General features: G+C 33.2%; 2 protein-coding genes and 1 long non-coding RNA gene across 4 annotated transcripts in view; all 3 read right to left on the bottom strand.

The window, feature by feature from the left end:
- Positions 1–376: 376 nt before the first annotated feature.
- LOC142540904 (uncharacterized) lies at positions 377–7,081 on the bottom strand. The gene is made up of 10 exons (XM_075647364.1): positions 6,806–7,081; positions 6,676–6,729; positions 5,492–5,665; positions 4,710–5,109; positions 4,195–4,478; positions 3,575–3,643; positions 3,408–3,464; positions 2,042–2,094; positions 1,845–1,920; positions 377–1,600 (listed from the first exon to the last, which is right to left on the bottom strand). Exons 2-10 carry the CDS (start codon positions 6,714–6,716, stop codon positions 649–651), a joined length of 2,106 nt encoding a protein of 701 aa, XP_075503479.1. The 5' UTR covers positions 6,717–6,729; positions 6,806–7,081; the 3' UTR covers positions 377–648.
- A 3,415-nt stretch (positions 7,082–10,496) lies between these two features.
- Positions 10,497–14,105, bottom strand: LOC142539056 (uncharacterized). 2 transcript variants are annotated; one of them, XR_012818798.1, is made up of 3 exons: positions 14,034–14,105; positions 13,172–13,298; positions 10,497–11,767 (listed from the first exon to the last, which is right to left on the bottom strand). It is a non-coding gene; the product is annotated as an uncharacterized LOC142539056 (long non-coding RNA). The 2 variants fall into 2 exon arrangements; XR_012818797.1 differs by lacking the exon at positions 14,034–14,105 and adding an exon at positions 13,430–13,498.
- A 6,691-nt stretch (positions 14,106–20,796) lies between these two features.
- Positions 20,797–22,062, bottom strand: part of LOC142540903 (stromal processing peptidase, chloroplastic-like) — a 28,597-nt gene continuing 27,331 nt past the window's right edge. Inside the window, exon 25 of the mRNA XM_075647363.1 lies at positions 20,797–21,194. The gene's annotated coding sequence lies outside the window, so the exon portion shown is untranslated. The remainder of the gene's footprint in view (positions 21,195–22,062) is intronic.

The raw sequence follows: 22,062 nt of genomic DNA, 5'->3' as shown, positions 1-22,062 counted from the left end.
CATTTACCATACATACATATCTTCCATAATGTTTGAACTATAGAGCACAAAAAAATGAGAGAAAATCATGCATCAACGTTGAACTAAGGAAATCTAACGTGTGAAAACCAATACATAAAAGGTTAAACAAAAGATCTCCCACACATGAAAGTTGAGTTGAAGAACTTCTGCGTGTACAGATTGAATTGACGAGCACATACATAAATAAACATTGAGCTAAAACAGGAGCGATGATGGGACAAAAATTCAATCATTTGAATGAAAGTAACAATACCCTCCTTCAAGTAAATTTAAAAAAAAATGATATGATTGTGTATCATCAATCTACCAGGAATTACAAATAAAATCAACATAATCGTGGAATTAGGATTCATAGTGTCCAAGAAGATTGCAAACATTATCTATATTTAAATAAGCAATCATTCATAGCCGGAGAATTAGTACACAACCTCAACATTTTGGCATCGAATCCATCCAAGAATGGAGTGGCAGTATCTTACAATGACCTCCATTTCACTAACTATGCGAGGCGAATTCGACATGGTTTCCTCCTTGTAAGGGACTATACATATCTACATGGTTGTATGGATATATAATACAGAACACCCTGAAGCATCCAAAAAAAGCCAGCTCTCAGGTGTCTTATTTTCATTTATTTACACCTTGCTCTCCATTTACATATTTTCGTTGCATTTTCAGAGATTTCTGTCGATGCACTCGATTAGAATTCGGGTTCACGAGCAGCAACCGGGACATAACATAGGATAAAAGCTCCTCGCGATGTGAGAATGTGAAGTCCAAGTGCGCATACTCGAACTCACTAAATGAAACATCGACTCCCGCATCTTTCATCAACCGGAAGTGTTCTCGTACCATAGAAGGCTTGACCACTTTGTCTTTCCTGCCTGCAACAAGATCGACGGGAACATCAAAAAGCCTATAGCATTCTCCCAAGTCCAATGGCTCAGGAGAACCATAAACGTCCATATTGGAGGCAGGGCTACCGTAATCAAACATTGTGAACTTTCTCGAGTGTTTCATTTGTGCCAGATGAAGCGCCACTCGAAATGCAACTCCGGGCATGTCATCCATATTATAGTGGGGCAAACCTAAAACTCCAACCCAGTTCGAACTGTCCCCACCAACAACGTAACTCATTAGCGTTTGTACCAATCCCCCAACCGCAGGTAAGTTGTTGAAGTCACGAGCCAATTTATTCAGTAACATACGAAAAAATCGAGTGGGAATGTAGAAAGCTGGAAAGAAAGGTGCTAAGAGAGGGGCAAACAAAAGAAACAGGCTCTCTATCGCTGTGAGTACGAGTGTAGAGTCATGGTGAAAGCCAGCTGGTGAAAGGAGAATCAGCCTCGAAAGTCGATGGGGCTTCTCCTCGATCCTTCGTGTTAGAACATACATTAGAATACCCGCTCCTCCAAGGCTGTGACAAATTGCACAAATTTTGTAAGGCTGATCGGTATTGTTTACTTCCTCCAGATTAGATTCGAGGGACTTCAATTCTGAGATCTTAATTTCATGTATCTTCTCTATCATCGCAGGTATATCTTCAATCCCATGCTCATTTATCGAGTACGTCCAATACCTACATCAAATGCAATCAATGGGTACGGCTGAATTCAAGAGACAAAGGAGGTCCGATACAAATCTTTAGATATGTCACATATATAAATATTGATTTATTATGGTGAACTTTTCTTTCATAAATTGCAGACTTCATGACAAAATCGGATGGAGATCAAACTTAAATCCATCCATTCCTTTATAAATTTTTATAAAATTATAAAGAGAATAGATCTCTTATAAGCAACCGGAAACCAGGCTCTTACTGTCGCGATGAGATACTTTTGTCGACGTGTTCTCTTGAAACCAACCCACGAAAATTTCCCAGAAAAACATCATACCCTGGAATTGGAAGAAGGAAATTCATTAGTTAACTCTATAATCAAAAGTTAATGAACCAAGTTGATCATCTTCAATCATGGAATTAGCAAACACAAGTATTGAGATGGGATGCTGTACAAACCTTGATCAAAAGCAGCAAAGGCCGGAGAGCCAATCACCCCATTAGATACCCACCTATTGAAAAGTAACTCACATGAGAGCGCGTCCAAAGAAGTTAGAAATAGCAAGAATATAACAGGACTTTGATGGGCTCAACATGGATGACTAGGAGATACATCTCCAAAAACCACGACGAAATGCATTACGCTAGTAGGAGGTTGAGCAAGAAGCGAGAACTACGGATAAAATACAGAAAGAGAGGAGTAATAAAAGTGTTCCTTCAAATTTAGTGATTTTTTGGTTAAGAAGGTTATGTAAGATGCGAGAATTATCAAATAAACAACGAGAAACAGAAGCTTAATAAATTTGTTCCTTCATAACCAAAAATTACTAAATTTCAAGATTTTCCTCCAACAATAAAACTCAAGTGTATCATCAGAACAATTGGTCACCAGAAACTAAACGAGCAAGAAGCTTTTCTGGTAGTCTCTTAGTATGAAAGAAAACTACCAGTACTAAATGGCCCTCTGAAGACAACAAAGACAGAAGAGATCTCATTCACGACCACAAAAGAAGTAGCCACCATAACTTTCAATTCCGAGAATGATTTCCACCAGTTCTACCTAAAAACTCAGTCTGGGGTTCTGCAACTAAAACAAGCATATGTAACTAAAAACTTCAGTCTTTTCTTCCTAGCTGGCAAAAAAATCAGTGATACACCTTTCTTTTATCAGTAACAATTTTATTCCCCAAAACACAGTGCAGCAAACAGATAATAGAAACAGAAAATGAGATGTGCATGCGACTTGTTGCACTTTTTGACACATCTATGTCAGGAAAAAATTTATATGTAACCTGATCCAAGAAAATAATTCAAACTATTGAATGAATTGGATCAAACTTATCCACAGATCAGTGCTTTCAGTCATTGACAATGAAAAAGAAACAAATACTCACAGAAATCAAGTCCCACAATCGCCTTCAATTGAACAATGATCAGACCTAGATTAATTAGCAGGCTTAATGACAAAAAGAATTTTATACACAAAGCAACAAAGGGCCAAAACTTCAGAGCCAAGATAGTTCCATAGGAGTTCGGACCTCATTTAAATAGAAAGAATGCCACAACCCTATAACATCTAGATCTAAATAATAAAATTGCAATTACAACAAATAGATGATACTATTTGAAGAAACAGCAACGTCAACACAAAAGGATCAATTTCAATAGTGGACACATCATATTAACATAATTAGAAATGTCCTACATATGGCAAGTAAAGCGATGATAAAACAGTTGGTATACGCGTCCATAGAGAAGTTGAGGAAAAAATAACATTAGTTTCATACTGCACCCATTGTCGACTACTAATCCAAAACACACTCACCCCATAGATGAATCTAATATTCCATGCTGCAGATAGACTACTTTTTTAGCATCTTTCCTGCAACAGCCATTTTCAAGCATCAAATTGCGATTTTACCAAACAACTTTATGACTTGCATTACAACAACAAAACATGAAATAACACTGCTTTTATACATCGACAAATACCTCGGGATCCTTTCCAAAAGAAGAACATAACCATCAGCAGTAACCACACGAATAGCTTCATATGGATACCTGAAACAGATCAGACACCCAAAAGCTTATTTAGGTGCACAGATAAACATAAAATGCACAAAACAAGTTGAAATATATGCTTGAGTGAGTGTGATAAGTTTAAGAAGAAAAAGGGGGGCGAGCTAGAAAGGACACTAGATTCAAGTCCTATTGTATTAACTTGATTTTAGCTATGTAATAGATGCAAGACTTCACATTTAGATCAATAGATCAATTTGTTTCTTCTCAAAATCTCCCGGTAAAATAAACCCATACATCCAGATAATTCATAAACCACCTCAAGTTCATCTAGATTGTGTCATTCTCTCGGGCAATGCAGTTAAGAATCGCAAAAACCGATGAAAATCCCTGCGTTTCTATCGCCTAACTGGAGAAGAAAGTAAGATCATCACTAAAAAATAATCCATACGAAATTCCTAAATTAAAACTTCTACAACAACTCAAAAACAGATTCAAAAAATATAATTCTGTTAGGATATCTATTTTCTGTGAAATCAGATCCGAGAAATGAGTCTCGAAAAGTAAGAAATTTTAAGTCAAAACCTTCTTACCCAAGCTCTGTTATTACATCTCGACATGTCCGAGCATCAGTATTGAGGGAGTTGTGAAAAGTTGTCCTCCTTTCTATGGGAGTTGGATCATTATCTGAGAGAACAGCTGCAGAGACAGAGATCCCCAATCCATCACCAGGAGTATCTTCACTCCCACTGCCTCTAGAAGAGAACCATATAAATACCCTTCTGATTGTGTCCGCAGGAGCTAGAAGGCAATGGGCTGCCTTGTGAACATTATCAAATGTAGATTCAATGAAGATCTCCGTACCTAGGTGGAGATCCTAGAAAACATAGACAGAGGTCAGTATTCATGTATATAGAAACTAGGCAGCTCTACAATGAAATTCTGATGTACTTTATTCTCTCCTCAAGTGGTGTGTCATGGTGGCAAAAATAAACTTTTACAACAGTTAGAAGGTTATGAGTACATCAAAAGATATTTATATCTCTTGGAATCTACAGCTAGCTAGAACATGTTCTTAAACAGGAAAACAAAGGCTCTTGAAACTAACCTCAACAATGCTGCGTCTGCGATCAGTGGCCCGCTGGACAACGTGATCCTTGAGGCTTTGAAACCTCCTAGGAGAACGCACTGTTAAAGGCCGGTTGTTTTTGGCTCTAACAGGGGTTTCAGAAGCTCGACAAGAAGCCAAATTAAAAAGCTTCTGCGGAATGCCCAAAAGAATTCTCAAGGGGAGCAGAAGCCATGAGAGCACTAGTCTAACCAAATGTCTCCTCCGATCAACAATCTTGGGGAAACTGCTTTCCCTTGAGAGTCGAGAACTCTGCGATAAAGGAGAACTAGGATAAATAATGTCGCCATCTTCTCCCCCAGATGAATAATCTACACTTGAGGAAGTATCAGAATCGATGGAGAGTATGTGGATAAATTGATTGAAAGATGATGCGCCACTGCAATCATTCATCAGGACAACATTAAAAAATGTCATGCAGCACAGTTAAAGGACCAAAATCTGTACTGAGCAATATACCAGATACAGGTGATGTTTATCATAAATATTCAACAGAGAAAATATAAAATCTTGTAGCTATCAACATGTATTCAAATGTTTTCAATATACTATATCACAAAATACAACCGTTGATGGAAAAAAGAAATTCTAGGAAAATTATACAATCAAACTAATTTTTCATTAAAATTTCTTCCCACATTCATTAGGAATTTCTACAATTTCCCATGGAGAAAGTGAGAGACAAATGCATTCAAAAGAACACGTGCCGAAACTAGTAAAAAGAGCATATATTAAAGAATCCATCACGTCCAGAGACTTACTTCTCCATCCAGCGGGGGAGTCGAGGTCCGCGAAAAGTTGGCCTGAGCTCCCAACCATGAATGCCTTCAAGTATCGAAGTCTTTCCAGGCAGAATAGCCAACAATAATGCTGACATTCCATTAATCAGCCTCACAGTATTATTGAGTGATTCATAAGTGAATGTCTTGACAGACCTAAGAAAGTGCATTAACAGGGACAAAGATTAAAAAATCTAATGCATTTACACATTGCAACAGTAGCAAAAGATTTCAACAGAGAGTGCGCATCTGCTTCAGAGAAGAGCAAGTGGCTCAAAAAGAAATCATCTAACAGTTTAGGAAGTTCAGAAAATCATTGTCTCAGGTGATCTACACAGGCTTAAGTTGTATTAGGAGGTTTTAAAAACATCAACCCCTTCTGCCTGTTTTCAGTGCACCATATTTCAACACCTTATAAAACCTCTACTTTGCGTAGCAAGGATGGCATATTTTGACAATAATCCTCGTATATCAACATCACATCATCAACAGAAGACTATTCAATAAAGCAGCTAATCTTACAAAAGAACATGAAATATTACAAAGAAATAGAGCACTAAAATCGGTTTTAGACAGCATTTCTAAGCTTTATGACTTTCAATGGTTTACAGCTGTCAGTTCCTTTCCCCTCAACTAACATACAAGGAAAGTAGCACATTTTCAAATGTAATTTCAGGTATGCATGCATGGAAAATTATTGAATTTACCTCAATAGCTCTTGTTTTACGTTTTAAACCTAAATCATTCATATGATCTGGTCGTATTACCTTGCATCTTAAAATGCTCCAAACACACCGAATTTTCCAACCTTTTCCCCTCTAAACATATCAAAATCTATGCCATATACTGTTAATAGTTGGATTTAGAAAATCGTTATTCTACAAACCTCGAGGATCCATTCCTATCAACAACTATTTTCATACAATTTATATGTCAAAAAAAATCCCTATCATCCGCTGTTACAATATAGAGGAAACCAAATTAACGACCCCAAAATAACCACTGTATTTCCACCGTAAACGTAAATAAAAGTTGGTAATGGACCAACATCAACACACTTGAAACAGCAAGGAAAAATCGCCCAAGAATTCGTTTCCCGCCATTTGACAGACCATGAAAATAATAACAATAATAATAAATAACAAAAAGCAAGAATATTAACGCACTCTTTCGTGACGGCAATAACATTGTCAACGATCCTTTGCATCGCAGCTGGGACTCTGTTCGTATCAACGCAATCAAATCAACCAATTCACCAATATATTGTCTTTCCCTATATGAAACCAAATTAAATACCAGAAGCAATCGAAAACGTAAAAAGTCGGCAATCTGACAAATTATTGGAGGTGTGATTTGGCTTTGCTACGCCGTATTTTTGACGTTGATGCGAGGTCGGTGTTCGTAGTCGGCAGAGGAGGGCCGGGGTCGTGGCGCCACGTGGAACTCGTCTATTGGTCGACGGTTTATGCGGTGTCTCGATTTTGTGGAACGCGGACGTGGCCTTTGTTGCTGCATATGTCTCTGGAGCACTTCCAAAGTCCAAACGTCCCTTCAAATAATACACAGAGTCTTGAAAACTCTATTGCTATTAAATTAAATTAAATTTATTAAAGATGCGTACAAACCGTAAAAACAATTAATTTTATCAATTAATTTTATCTCAATTGTTTTTATATTTTAGATAAAATTAGCATGTAAATATGAGTTTTTTCGAGCCCATTTATAAGGCTGAATCGTAACATACTCTCTAAAGATACATGATAAATTAAAGATAACACAAACAGTTATATTATCTTATAAGTTAATTTTGATTTTGTGAGTGAAATCTCTTATCTGATTCGTCCTATAAAAAATATTTTTCGAGCCCTTTTTACAAGGCTGAATCGTAACAAACTCTCTGAAAATATATAATAAATTAAAGAAAACAAGAACACTTATGATTATCTTATAAGTTAATTTAGATTTTATGAGTGAAATCTCATATATGATACGTCCCATAAAAAATATTTTTCGAGCCCTTTTTATAAGGCTGAATCGTAACAAACTCTCTCAAGATATATAATAAATTAAAGAAAACAAGAACACTTATGATTATCTTATAAGTTAATTTTGATTTTATGAGTGAAATCTCCTATCTGATTCGTCACATAAGAAATATTTTTCGAAGCCCTTTTTATAAGGCTGAATCGTAACAAACTCTATGAAGATATATAATAAATTAAAGAAAACAAGAACACTTATGATTATCTTATAAGTTAATTTTGATTTTATGAGTAGAATCTCCTATCTGATTCGTCCCATAAAAAAATAATTTTTTTTATATCAATGTCTGTCTAGACATAGATTTAACATTTTCTGTACTAAAATTGAATATGAGAGTTGCATTCATATGTATTAAAGATTTCTCATTGTTTGTCAACTAAATTATCATCGTGCATTATGTTTATCATTTTGTACACTTTACGTTTGTTTTTTAGTATCTCTGTTGTTATTTTGTCGGGTTTTTTATAATTAATGTTAAAATAAAAAAATTTCAAAAATAATTAATTTTTTTTTTTTTCAAAACTGCTTTAATCATCGCCTATAAAGCGCGGACGCTCCACGTGAACGAGCGTCCACATGGACGACCACTGTATATTATTATTATTATTATTTTATTATTATTTATTATTATTTTGCGATGAGCCCTGTAAGCTTATTATTATTATTATTATTATTATTATTTTAAATAATTAAAATTTAGTTGGGTGATTGAAAAATTAGAGATATGAGAGGATTGAAAGGAGAAAATTAAAGAGATATGAGAGGATTGAAGGGAGAAAATTAAGGAGAATAAAAATAGTATTCTTTCACCAATACACCAATAAGATATTTAACTTTAGCATATAATATAGATGAAACTTACGCTGTATTATAATATTTTCATTTTATTATTAAATTTACATTGTTTATTTTCTATTTAAGTTATTATTATTAATTTAATTTCAATCGCAACATTAAAATAAAATATTAATCACAACATAAAAATACAATATTAATATATTATACGAGTAATTATTAATGCTTGCTTGCTTCCTTCACGGTTGGCCTTCTCATTATTATAGATTGATTTATTTAATAAATCTATTAATAATAATAAACTCATTATATATAATTATATGTTTTACAATTAATTTTTTTTATGAAATATGTGTTTATATAATTTTGAGAGAATTCGAAATGGGTCTTCCTAAAATATCTTTTTGACCAATTGATTTTATGTACGTTTTCTTGGAACAATAATTTAAAAATAAATAATATTTTTCAATTCTCTCATATCTCTCATATTTTTAATCATCTCATATTTTTAAAATGGAACAATAATTTAAAATGGAACAATAAATATTTTTTCAATCCTATCATATTTTTAAAATATTGATTTTACGTATTTTTTTAATAATTAACATATATTATAAATATTTATGTTTTATATTTTTTACTCGAATTAAATTAATAATTAAAAATTATAATAAATAATAGTAATAATATATTCGAATTAAATTAATTATTTAAAATAATAATAATAAGCTTACAATGCCCATCGCAAAATAATAATAAATAATAATAATAATAATATACAGTGGTCGTCCACGTGGACGAGCGTCCGCGCTTACAAAGTGCGGACGCTCTGTAAGCGCAGGACACTCGTCCACGTGGAACGTCCGCGCTTTGTAGGCGCGGAATTAGAACAGTTTTGCAAAAAAAAAATTAAATTATTTTTGAAAGTTTTTTTATTTTTACATTAATTATAAAAAAAACCCTATTTTGTCATTTGCCTAAATGAACCACCAGTTTCCCCGCGCATTGAAATAGAGGTGTCATCAGTGATAATGTTTTCGAGCACATTAATAATTGCATCATACATATCTATCAAGCTGCAAATAGAATCAAAATGGGAGCTCCAACGAGTAGTACCTACTCGATGCAAAGTACCCAGTCTCGCATTCAACGACAACAACAGAACGTGCAATTTCATTAACTTGATAAGAATCTTGATAAGAATGTAACAAGATTGACAATATTCGTCAGATTTGAAAAGAAAAGCCATATAGATATCTCTTTTTCAGCCATTGCAACTAATGCTAGTTGGAGTCGATGGGACAAAACAATGTACATAATATGCATAGAGGCAATCTTTAAGAAATAAAGCTTGCAATACATTAAAAGCACCACTCATGTTACTAGCACCATCATACCCTTGACCTCGCATATTATCAGAGCCGTACATATTGCGAGGCGAGAGAGGCCATCGCCTCAGGGCCTAACCATCACAGGGGCCCAAAAAAAAAATCTCATGTTGTTGAGGTCTGCACTTAAATAGTATGTGAATTGGACATTTAAAAAAAAATTGGACATTGACCCATTGAAAACATGATTAAATATGATGATTGTGTTCATTGATGATTTAATCAAATTATGTAGAGCCCAAAAAATAAAATTACACGGCTCATTAATTAAATTTTTAAAAATTTTGTATGCATAAAATGGTAATGTTTGTCCAATATATTTATTATTTTATCTTGTGTCAACTCGTGTGTTAAACTTTTATATTTTACTTGTAGATTATTTGACCTCTTTTCTTAAATTTATGTAGTTGGACACATTTCAAAAAATAAAACACAAAAAATTATGATACTTACCTATTTTACATATCTTTATTTTTATTTTCTTGAATAAAATATTATATTTATTATTTAAAATAAATCATATATTTTTACAATATTGGTTCATTATAGTTATCATTTTGTATTTGGATATTTTATATTGATAAATACTTATCTGTCAATTTTTTCACTATCACCCCCAAAAAACCAAACTCTGCCTTACGTAAAGTTGCCAGAGTACGATTAACCTTCAATTTTAGCAACATATCTTACAATTTTTGCCAATTTCAATCTTTTTCCAATATAATTATTCATATGACACTGCATTACGTTAGAGTCATGTTTAAAAAATCGCAAAAAGATAAATATATAACTCGTAAATTATATTTTTCTTATAACTATTATTTGGTTATTTTTAATTTGCAAACTGAGCTTTACGATTATTTATCACAACAAGATTTTTTTTAAACATATCGCCTCAGGCCCTGTGAACCACAGGTACGGCTCTGCATATTATGAATTTCTAGATTATATTTAGTGAGGACGTCACATATTTTTTTCCTGAGTGTTGTAGCTGTGGTGTCATGAACATGCACAATTTGGAAAAAAACGCTCCCGCAAAAAACCATAGGCATCAACAAATATCAAAATTATAGCCATCTATTCTTTGTTAGATACATATTTCGCTCCATCCACCAAAATACAAAACTTAAAATCTCCAATTTCATCACGAATTATATTTCTGACTCTATTACCAATAATATGCAAGATTTCTTTTTGAACTTCTGGTGAGGTATATCTTGCAATTTCCCGGAACCTTATCTAAGTTAACATTACCAATACTAGCATTTCATTTCCCCAATAGTTTTAACATCTCGATGAAATTGCCACGATTTTGAGAATATGAAGATTCATCATGACCTCTCAATCCACATGCTTGCAAACTAAGCCAACAGACGCTCTCAATTGTTGCTGCAAGCCTCAATCGATTTTTTTGAATATGTTCAGAAGTTTCTCGATTCATAACTTTATCTATATGACTAGTTACATTCATCAAATCAATAACAGATTTTGAAGATTTATTGTGTGTCGAGTTAGAACTTCCCATGTGAGACAAAAAGTCACACTTGGCTCCATCATTAACGTGTTTCCAACTTCTAAACACTTCAATTGTAAATGTAGATTATGTGCCTCACTTAATTCAAAAAGATAGTTCGAAAAACAAAATGATGCATCCTTTGAAGGAGAGTACTCTAACAATGGAAACTTTTTAAACCATGTATATTGAAATCGACGATGCTGCTTCCCTGATTCAGACCGTGGGTATTTCGACAATTTAGGTTGATAAGGCCCCATTTTGATATAAGCTCGTCTAAATTTCATCACGATGATTAATAGGATGTCGCCACATCGAAATACGCAATCCAGGATCTCGTTCAAGGGAAATTTAATCAAATTCAACTCTTTGAGATTTAGAAGAAGGTTCGAGCTCCTCAATAAGAGTGGATGCATGAGTCTCGGTCCTCTCGGGTGATGAAAGATTATCAACTATTGGCTTGAAGAATGACATAATATTGTTTCTCTTCATTCTTTTTCTAATTGACATTAAAATAACCTAATATAAACAAAAATATTAAATTGAGATTAGAACCAAAATTGTGTGTGCAAAATAGAGACCAAAACAAACTGATATATAATGAAACTTCATATTTTATTGGCTTAAAACTAAACGTATGATAAAATTTGGTATTGAATATAATAAATTAATTTGATATTGAAGCTGCAACAGTGCACAAAGCTCCTATGCAAAAGTAATAATATTTTAAAAACCACAAACATAGATCTTCTAAAATTGAAATATGGATTGGTAGTTTTGCTTGTGATTTAAAAAAATGGAGTTTTGTGTTCTATTTCAAATAATATGATGTTGATGGTCTATGTAACTCTTGGCATACATACCTATATTGTTTATTAAAGTTAATTTTTTTTTTTACTAATTAACTTTGGTATAAGGGCAAATTTTTTATTTACTACTAATATTCAAGTTATAATAAATTTTATCAAATTTACTTGAACCAACATTCAATTTTCTTTCACCTTTTGTATCTTTTGGGCCGGATTGAAGCTTTAAAAGAAATTAAATACACAGAAGGGAGAGCACAATCAACGCATACACCAGTAGATTATATTATAAAAAGAAAATAAAAAAATAATCACATGAAGATTTCAACTCTTTTAAGTTAATAACAAATAGAAGCATGCGATTCATTCATCAAACTATACCATAAAAAGAAAATATAAAAATAAAAAAAAACAACCAGATTAAGGATAATCTTTGAGTGTACTAATTACAAAATACTATATATTATATATTATGCTTCTGAAATGCTTCAACTTTATGCACAAACAATACTGAAAACTACATGTTAGAACGCAATATGTTTGATCAGTTCATATAGAAAGTCCCTGCAATTTGTCTTGACCAAAGACATAGAATAGAAGGGAGAGCACAATGAATGCATTCACCAGTAGTCACTAGAAATGGAAAGGTTCTGAGGGATGATATGAAATCATGAATTGAGGGAGTTTGTTCATGTTTATTGGGGAAATAAAAGATTTGGACAGACTGAAATAGGAAGAGCCTAACTATAATTAAAGGGTGCGGTTATGGCTTTTGAAATATATGAAATTTAAGATCAACAAAGCAAACATATCAATAAAGCAAACACCTATACAACACAGCAGAAGCATGTTTAACGCATATCATCTTACAGAGGAAAATCTAAAAGAACACATTAAAACAATTAAACAAAGACAGCAAAGGAAAAACAAATACGCGAGGAAGCATATGAACAAAGGCAGTTTAGGAACCCATGAAGTTCTTAAATTCCTTTGAGGTGAAAATGAAGCGACATTAATTTGTTCAACAAAATATTTTCCCGCGAGTGAAACAACGAACATTAAAACATACAAAAAAAATATTTTCAGAATTACTTCGTCAACGGCAAGGCAACATTACCTCTTAATTCTCAGGTTTTGAATTCTCGATGCAGCCTTAATCACCAAAAATGCTTTCCCGAAATTCATCTCGGGAAAGCACCTTTTCTTCTCTTAAAAAAAATTCTTCGAAGGCAAAAAATCCAGACCTATGTTAATAAAAATCGAAACTATTAACGGAATCACGGAAATCAATCGAAAAATAGTTGAGAAACATAAAAAATCTAGTGTTAAAATTTAAGAGTACTTAAAGTTGAACAACTAAAAATCATCCGCGTACTTGGCCAGAGGAAGAGCAGGAAGGGAAAATGATGGTGATGTACTGATGCTAAAATCTCTTTTTTTGAATAATTGTAGTGATAATTGGGCCACTGGGCTAAATACATATCAGGGCAAAACTAATACATAAAACTAAATTATTTTTTTGGGCCCACCCGGGCTACAGCCCAGGTGACCTGAAGCCCACCTCCGCTATTGACAAAGAGTGTTGAGTGCTTAGAAGACATCAATAGGAGAAAAAGCAGATAAATAAAAAAAATTCAATGATCGGAGGTAATGCTCGATCTATTTCTGCATATTAATTATCATGTTTATAAATGTGCAGAAACATGATTTTAGAAAAATTCTGACATTTGGTATCAGAGCCGTGATACCTCTGCCTTGAAAATTTGTTTTCATTTTCTGAAAATCCGATATCATGAAGTTTTGAAAAATTTCTTTCTGAAATTTGCGTAAGAAGCTTGAAGATCGGATATCGTGAACTTTAAAAATTTATTTATGAAAGTTTACGTAAAAATGGAAGTTTGGATATGAACTTTAGGAAATTGATTTCTGAAAGTTTACGTAAAAATGAAAGTTTGGATATCATAAATTAAGAAATTTACGTGAAAATTTCTTCGTAGAATTTTCTTCACGATTACACTTTGAAGTTCTCGGTTGAAAGGTTTCTGAAAAATTTTGGAATGAATTTCTCGTCGCAAATGTTGTGTAAAGAAGATGATTCAATAATTTCTAAACAATAATGCAAAGTGAATTAATATAAAGGAGCCCACAAGTATAAATTGAATGTCTTCAATTTCCTTATAATAAAAATAATAATAAATTTGAACCGACACAATTGTAAGGAAATTGAAGACATAATAATAATAATAATAATAATAAATTTGATAATAATGTATGTATTTAATACATGGAGCCTACATGTTTTCAATTGCATTCAATGGCCAGAGTGTATGATTTGAGATCCACAGTTGAAATCTTCAATTATTATGCAAATAATGATAATAATAATTTTTTTTTTAAAAATTATTATTATAATGAAATATTGTTATATAACATTGCGTTGGTGACTCAAATTTATTATTATTTAATGTGTTATTAAGTTATATGTATAATTCAGTATACATATATTATTTGGTTAAATAATTTGTACACATTAAAATAATTTCAAGTTCTACATAATTTCTAATACATGTTTAAAAATTATTTTTTGCAAACAAATAATCCTCACTTTATCGCTACTCTGATAAAAGAGAAAAAACTGATGAGGAGTCCACATTTTCACGTAAATGTGATCCTCACTTTATCACTAATCTGATTGAAGAGAAAAAATGACGGGGAACATATTTGTTTATATTAAGTAAAAATGTGAATATAAAGTTGTTTAATGAAAAATTTTGGCTTATAAAAATTCACATAAATGTGGATAATTAAGTTGAATAAAGTGACGTAAGAAAACATGATCTGAGGGAGTTTTTCATAGATCAGTTTAAACTGCCTTGACTTGCCACTGGTCTCCCTTAATGTTGCTCTGACTAGGAGTTAAGTATTTAAAGGGCCTTAGCACTACCTATCTATCTTGTGAGCACTCTTGGAAAATATTGATTATGTTACTAAATAATTATTATATAAAGTATTAAAGTAAAGCCAAAATTTTGTAACGTGAAGCGTATAATTTTAAATAATTAAGGAATAGTCACGGCATCCTTAATTATGAAAATTACGCATTATGTGGATTTGGATCACATAATGGACGTCAATTGTAATTAATTATATAAACATAATAAATTTTACCCCACATGGATATTTATTATATTTATATAACTAATTAGGTTAAAATATCAGATTATATTTTTCTTAATTTAATCACAGGAGTTAAGAAAAATACATTTTAATAAGTTTTATTATAAAGTTACAGAAAAATCTTATTGAATTAAAATATTAGCCAACACGCAAATTTTATATCAATAGATTTTTAAAACATGAATTACATTGGTAAAACATGATGTTGTCTCAAAATTTTAAGCATATGATATTTTGTGCAGTTATGCAACCTACGAGTTTTCTGATATTAAATGTCACATTCCCGAACTGAAGGGCGATAATTATAAAATATGGAAAGAAAAAATTCTTCTTCAATTAGGGTGGATGGATATTGATTATGCTATACGGAAAGATGAACCATCTGCTATTACTAAAAACAGCATTCCGGATGATGTTCTTATGAAAAATGGGAGCAATCTAATTGACTCTGCATAATGTTCATAAAGACCAAAATCTCTGCTGGTATGCGGGGTTCTGTCGATCAACATAATAATGTCAAAGAATTACTGAAGGATATTGATGAACAATTTCAGTCTTCAGATAAGGCACTTGCCAGCACCCTAATTATGGAATTCTCTTCATTAAGGCTCACCAGCGTGAGAGGTGTGCGGGAACACATAATGAAAATGCGGAACATACCGGCTCGACTAAAGACATTTGAAGTGAAAATGTCCGAAACTTTTCTTGTGCACTACATTTTATGCACTCTTCCACAGCAATATGGACCCATCAAAATTTTTTGCAACACACATAAGGATAAATTGTCAATTAAAGAATTAATGACCATATGTGTTCAAGAAGAAGGAAGGATTGTTGATGGAAACGAGTGATAATGTATTTATGACTACACAAGGAAAGTATAAAAAGCAAGCCAAAGTCAAGGGAAAAGAGGAAAGGAATAATTCCAACCCAACCTGACATCAAGAAATAATCTAAGTGTTTCTTCTGTAAAAAGACGGGACACATGAAGAAGGATTGCATTAAATTTAAGAATTGGCTTGAAAAGAAAGATATTCATACTTCATTTGTCTGTTATAAATCTAATATGGTCAATATGATTTATAACACATGGTGGATTGATTCTGGTTCTACAATCCATGTTACAAATACCTTGCAGGATATGGAAAGCCTAAGGAAACCTCAAGGAAATGAGCGGAACATCTATTCAGGAAACAAGATGTCTTCGCATGTGGAAGCTATTGAGACTTGCTGTCTTATATTGGATAATGGTTTTATTTTAAAATTGAAAAAGACATTTTATGTTCCTAGTTTTTCTAGGAATTTAATTTCGGTTTCAAATCTTGTACCCCTTGGTTATTCATTTCAGTTTTTGGATAGATCAATAAATTTATTTTATAAATCAAATATTGTTGGAAATGGTACAATGATTAATGGTCTTTTCTCTATTTCTTTACAAAATAATAACACCACTATGCATGTTCATAGATGTATTAAAAGATGTGTTATTAGTGAAGATTCTTCTATATTGTGACATAGGAGATTGAGACACATCTCCATAGAGAGGGTTAAAAGATTAGTGAATGATGGAATACTTAGTACTTTAGAATTTACTGATTTTGAGACTTGTGTGGACTGCATAAAGGGAAAGCAGACCAATAAGTCTAAAAAAGGTGCCAAGAAGAGTACAGAAATATTAGAAATCATAAATTCAGATATTTGTTGTTCAGATATGGACATGCATTCAAAGTCCGAAATACTTCATCTCCTTCATTGATGATTATTCACGATATATGTATATCTACATGCTTCATAATAATAACGAAGCACTTGAAGCCTTTAAGATTTTTAAGGCTGAAGTGGAGAAGCAATGTGATAAACAAATTAAGATCGTGAGAACAGATAGAGGTGGAGAATATTACGGCAGATACACTGAGAATGGACAAGCACCTTGTCGTTTGCGAAGTTTCTCCAAGAACATGGGATTGTTGCCCAATATACTATGCCTTGTTCTCAGGACCAAAATGGCGTAGCTGAGAGGAGAAACCGAACTATTATTGGACCCAAGAACTATAAGTGGATATTTCATTCGGTTTCTCCTCTCAGCTACGCCATTTTGGTCCTGAGAACCAGGCATAGTATATTGGGCAACAATCCCATGTTCTTGGAGAAACTTCGCAAACGGACAATGTGCTTGTCCATTCTCAGTGTATCTGCCGTAATATTCTCCACCTCTATCTGTTCTCACGATCTTAATTTGTTTATCACATTGCTTCTCCACTTCAGCCTTAAAATCCTTAAAGGCTTCAAGTGCTTCGTTTTTATTATGAAGCATGTAGATATACATATATCGTGAATAATCATCAATGAAGGAGAAATGATATAGTTCTTGAGAAATATCACATTAATTCACAACCTTCTTATTCAAATAATAGATTGGTCGTTATTCACACTCTTCAAGACCAAATGGGTGTTAGACAACCAGTTACTAAAGTTCCACAAATAGTTGATGAAAATCCAGTAGATCAAGTTGTTAATGAAGAAAAACAAGAAATTGTTGATCAACCAAACAACCTTAGGAGATCTACTAGAATAAAAAGATCAGCAATATCTAGTGATTATATTGTGTATTTACAAGAATTGGACTTTAACATCGGAGCCGAAAATGATCCTTAAACGTTTTCACAAGCCATGAGTTGTAATGAGTCAAAACTATGATTTAATGCTATGAAAGAAGAGATGAATTCTATGGCAGTTAATGGAGTCTGAGATCTTGTTCATTTTTCTGATGGTGTAAAAGCCATTGGATGTGAATGAGTCTTCAAAACAAAGAAAGACTCATTAGGCAACATTGAAAGGTATAAAGCAAGACTCGTTGCTAAAGGATTCACTCAGCAGGAAGGAATCGATGATAAGGAGACTTTTCTCCTGTATCTGAAAAAGATTCTCTTCGTATCATTCTAGCATTGGTTGCACATTTTGACTTAGATTTGCAACAAATAGATGTGAAAACAGTTTTTTCTCAATGGAGAACTAGATGAAGAGGTTTATAAGAAACAACCTAAAGGATTCTTCTTTAGTAATAGTGAGCATTTATTATGTAAGCTTAAGAAATCTATATATGGATTGAAACAAGCTTCCTGTCAATGGTATTTGAAATTTCATGATGTTATCTCTTCATTCGGATTCGTAGAGAACATCATGGATCAATGTATATACCAGAAGGTTAGTGGGAGTAAGATTTGTTTCCTTATTCTATATGTGGATGATATATTACTTGCAACCAATTACAAGGGTTTGTTATATGAGGTGAAACAATTTCTCTCTAAAAACTTTGATATGAAGGATATGGGCAATGCATCTTATGTTATTGGCATTAAGATACATAGAGACCGAATTAGAGGTATTCTACGTCTGTCTCAAGAAACATATATCAACAAAGTTTTAAAGAGATATCGAATGAAAGATTGTTACCAAGTATAGCTCTCGTTGTGAAAGACGATAAATTCAATTTGATCCAATGCCCAAAGCATGATCTAGAGCGAGAACAAATGAAAAATATTCTTTATGCTTCTGCTGTCGGAAGTTTAATGTATGCTCAGGTTTGCACTAGACCTGACATTGCATTTATTGTTGGGATGTTGGGAAGATATCAAAGTAATCCAGGTTTAGACTATTGGAAAGCTGCGAAGAAAGTAATGAGGTACCTTCAAGGGACCAAATATTATATGCTTATGTTCAGACGAACTGAGAATTTGGAAGTAATTGGCTACTCTTATCCAGACTACGCTGGCTGCATTGATTCATGAAAATCCACTTCAGGATATATTTTCATGTTAGCTGGAGGAGCTGTATCTTGGAGAAGTGCAAAGCACACATTGACTGCTAATTCTACTATAGAAGCTGAGTTCGTATCTTGTTTTGAGGCAACCTCACATGGTGTATGGTTGAAGAGTTTCAATTCGAGGCTTAGAATAATGAATTCTATATCTAGGCCATTAAGAATATATTTGTGACAATTCAGCTGCTGTTTTTATGGCTAAAAATAACAAAAGTGATAGTCGAAGCAAACACATCGACATTAAGTATTTAGTCATACGAGAATGTGTTAAAGATAAGAAGTTATTTATCGACCACATTAGCACTGAATTGATTATTGCAGATCCTTTGACTAAAGGCATGCCATCATTGAAATTTAAGGATCATACAGAAAGAATGGGACTTGGTTCCTTTATGTAGTTTTGTTGTACGAACAAAGTTAATGAAACTATTATGTGATATTTTCTCATATTTGTTGTGTACACATTCATTGATTTGAGAAATATCAATAAAGTTGGACCTCGAATAAACATAGAGTTTATTCATTAAGTTATTTGAGAGATATAATACATTGTGATACATGGAAGATAATAATCGTTTTTAGATGACTTATCGTCATGATTCATATATTTTATTTTCTCCTATGGTAAATGAGATATATGTGTCAAGTGGGAGAATGTAAAAAATATGACACATATTAAAAGAAGTAGCGTGTAGAATTGGAATTGGGGACGGCCAAGAAGCCTACTATTTTTGACGAACAGTACATGTAGCCTCAAATTTTTGACAATTGAGACGGCATGCGCCTCTTCTTTTGACATTCAGACTCCCGACTTTTCTCGTTGATGGTATGAGAAACGCCTATAAATAGAGGTGATTGAGGTCCATAAGCACACACCTCATAAGAAAAAAAACACCATCTACAGAGAATGTTGAGTGGTTAGAAGACATCAATCGGAGGAAAAGTAGAGAAATAAAAAAAATTTAATGGCCGGAGGTAATGCTCGATCTATTTCCGCATATTGATTATCATGTTTATATATATACAGAAACATGATTTTAAAAAAATTCTGACATTATGAGCTTAAAAATTCTTATATAAAGGGGCACATCAAGATATCAATTCATACTGCATTTTGATTTTGTCGGTTTTAGTTTTGACACACTCTACTATGTATAAGAAAACTATTTGATTTCAGAACACCTAAGCAACATTTTGCATCTTCTGTTGCATGTTGGCATCACTATGTTCACATTTCTTGGAATTCCAGCATGTATGATAAGGTGTGGCGAATCGTGGAGCGCCCGTTCGGGTCAGAGGAGAGTTGGAGAGGGATGGAAAAGGCTATTTCGAGGACAGGAGGCTCGCTTCGAACATGGACCCTTACGTCGTCATGTCTAAGATAGCGGAAACAACCATAGTGTGGAAGCCATAAGATTAATACCATTTGTGCTGCTTGTGTGTGTGAGTTTATTTGCCTTTCTAAAACCATTTGGTGTTCAGATAACTCATCATGATGATATAAAAAATTGATGTAAAATTTTAGAAACTATAACTTGATGAATAATAATTATTACATCAAGAGAATAGAAGATGCGATTATAATACATTAGTCTGCGTCATTGTCATTATAGTTTGGGTTCATTCTTGATTCAAAAATCTTTCACAAGTCGAATGTAAATACTTCTCTTATCGGATTGTATATTTTTTTGGGTTTTAAAGCTAGTCGTTTCCAAGACAGACCGAGATGTTTGTATATAGTACCATTGAACAAAAATCAATGTTAATATTATTTTCATATACTTCACAATGCCGTGAAAGAAAGAAAAAAACCGTCCCTTCGCAATATTTAACAATTCTATGTCGCCTATCGTTACAAGTTTACCTCCTACAACAATAAGAGAAAAATAGGAGTACAACAAATATCAAAGTTCAGTTGTCATGTTTTCGGCCAGATATCCTATTTGTATCGAATAATGGTCGGGTTATGCGTCACATCCAGTTTTGAGCAACCCCTGAAACGAATTTCCCACCATCATTGCATGCGTGTTGTTCCGACTGCCCTCGACAGAGCCGCACCGATTTTCTGAACTTTGACTTCTGATAACGCTACGACCCTTTAGAAATCATTGGAAAAATCTACTCCAAGAAAGTATTTTTCAACCTGCCAAACAAATTATGTCTTTCATGAATAGTGAGAAGAAAAAAGAGTGATCGGATAATAAAAAATCTCTCTAATATAGAAGAGATGCCATACAAATAAAAAATATTAACGGACTGCAAGAGTCTAAGATCTAATGCTCCAATCCACAACACAAGTCTCAAATTATGTTCAGCTTGAAATATAAAATTGAAAAGTCAGCCGCCAAGTCCTTCGTGAAAGATGGTCCTGATTATCTTGTTCCTTACATCACTAAGAAAGTCATATTCCACCTCTATATGTTTGGTTTTCACGTGGAATTTAGGACTATTGACTACTACCAATGTACATAGCCACCTTGTTGTCACAATGCATGGACATAGGAATTTAACATTTTATTACTCCTTTTGGTCAATAAAGTCTTCAAAACCACTTCACAAACTACATGAGCCCTTACCCTGTACTCTGCTACTGTGCTGGAACTTGAAACAAAATTTTGATTTTTACAATGTCACCGTGTTTCCACCGACATGCATACAATATAGGATTTAGATTTTCTATATGCTTCATCACTTGCATGGCCAGAGTTTGCATTGGATTCAACATTCCAATCTCGATTATTTCTATACAACAAGTCCTTTGCGATACATTTTTTCATATAAGCAAATATCCTCAAGGCAACCCCCCGACACGCAACCTTAAGATTTTGAATAAATTGACTTGTAATTCAAATAACAAATAACATATCAGGACATTGTGAGACTAAAAATATACAAGTTTGTTGGCAAGTCCACAATACTTTGATGTTTGCTCAAACGTCTCCATCTTCCAAGAAGAAATCAGAGTGAACATTCATATGAATGCTCTCAGGCTTACATCCAAGTAGTCCAGT

This window comes from Primulina tabacum, chromosome 3, assembly GCF_025594145.1.
Source record: "Primulina tabacum isolate GXHZ01 chromosome 3, ASM2559414v2, whole genome shotgun sequence".
Classification (NCBI taxonomy): Eukaryota; Viridiplantae; Streptophyta; class Magnoliopsida; order Lamiales; family Gesneriaceae; genus Primulina; species Primulina tabacum.
This window is presented reverse-complemented; position numbering and strand designations above follow the sequence as displayed.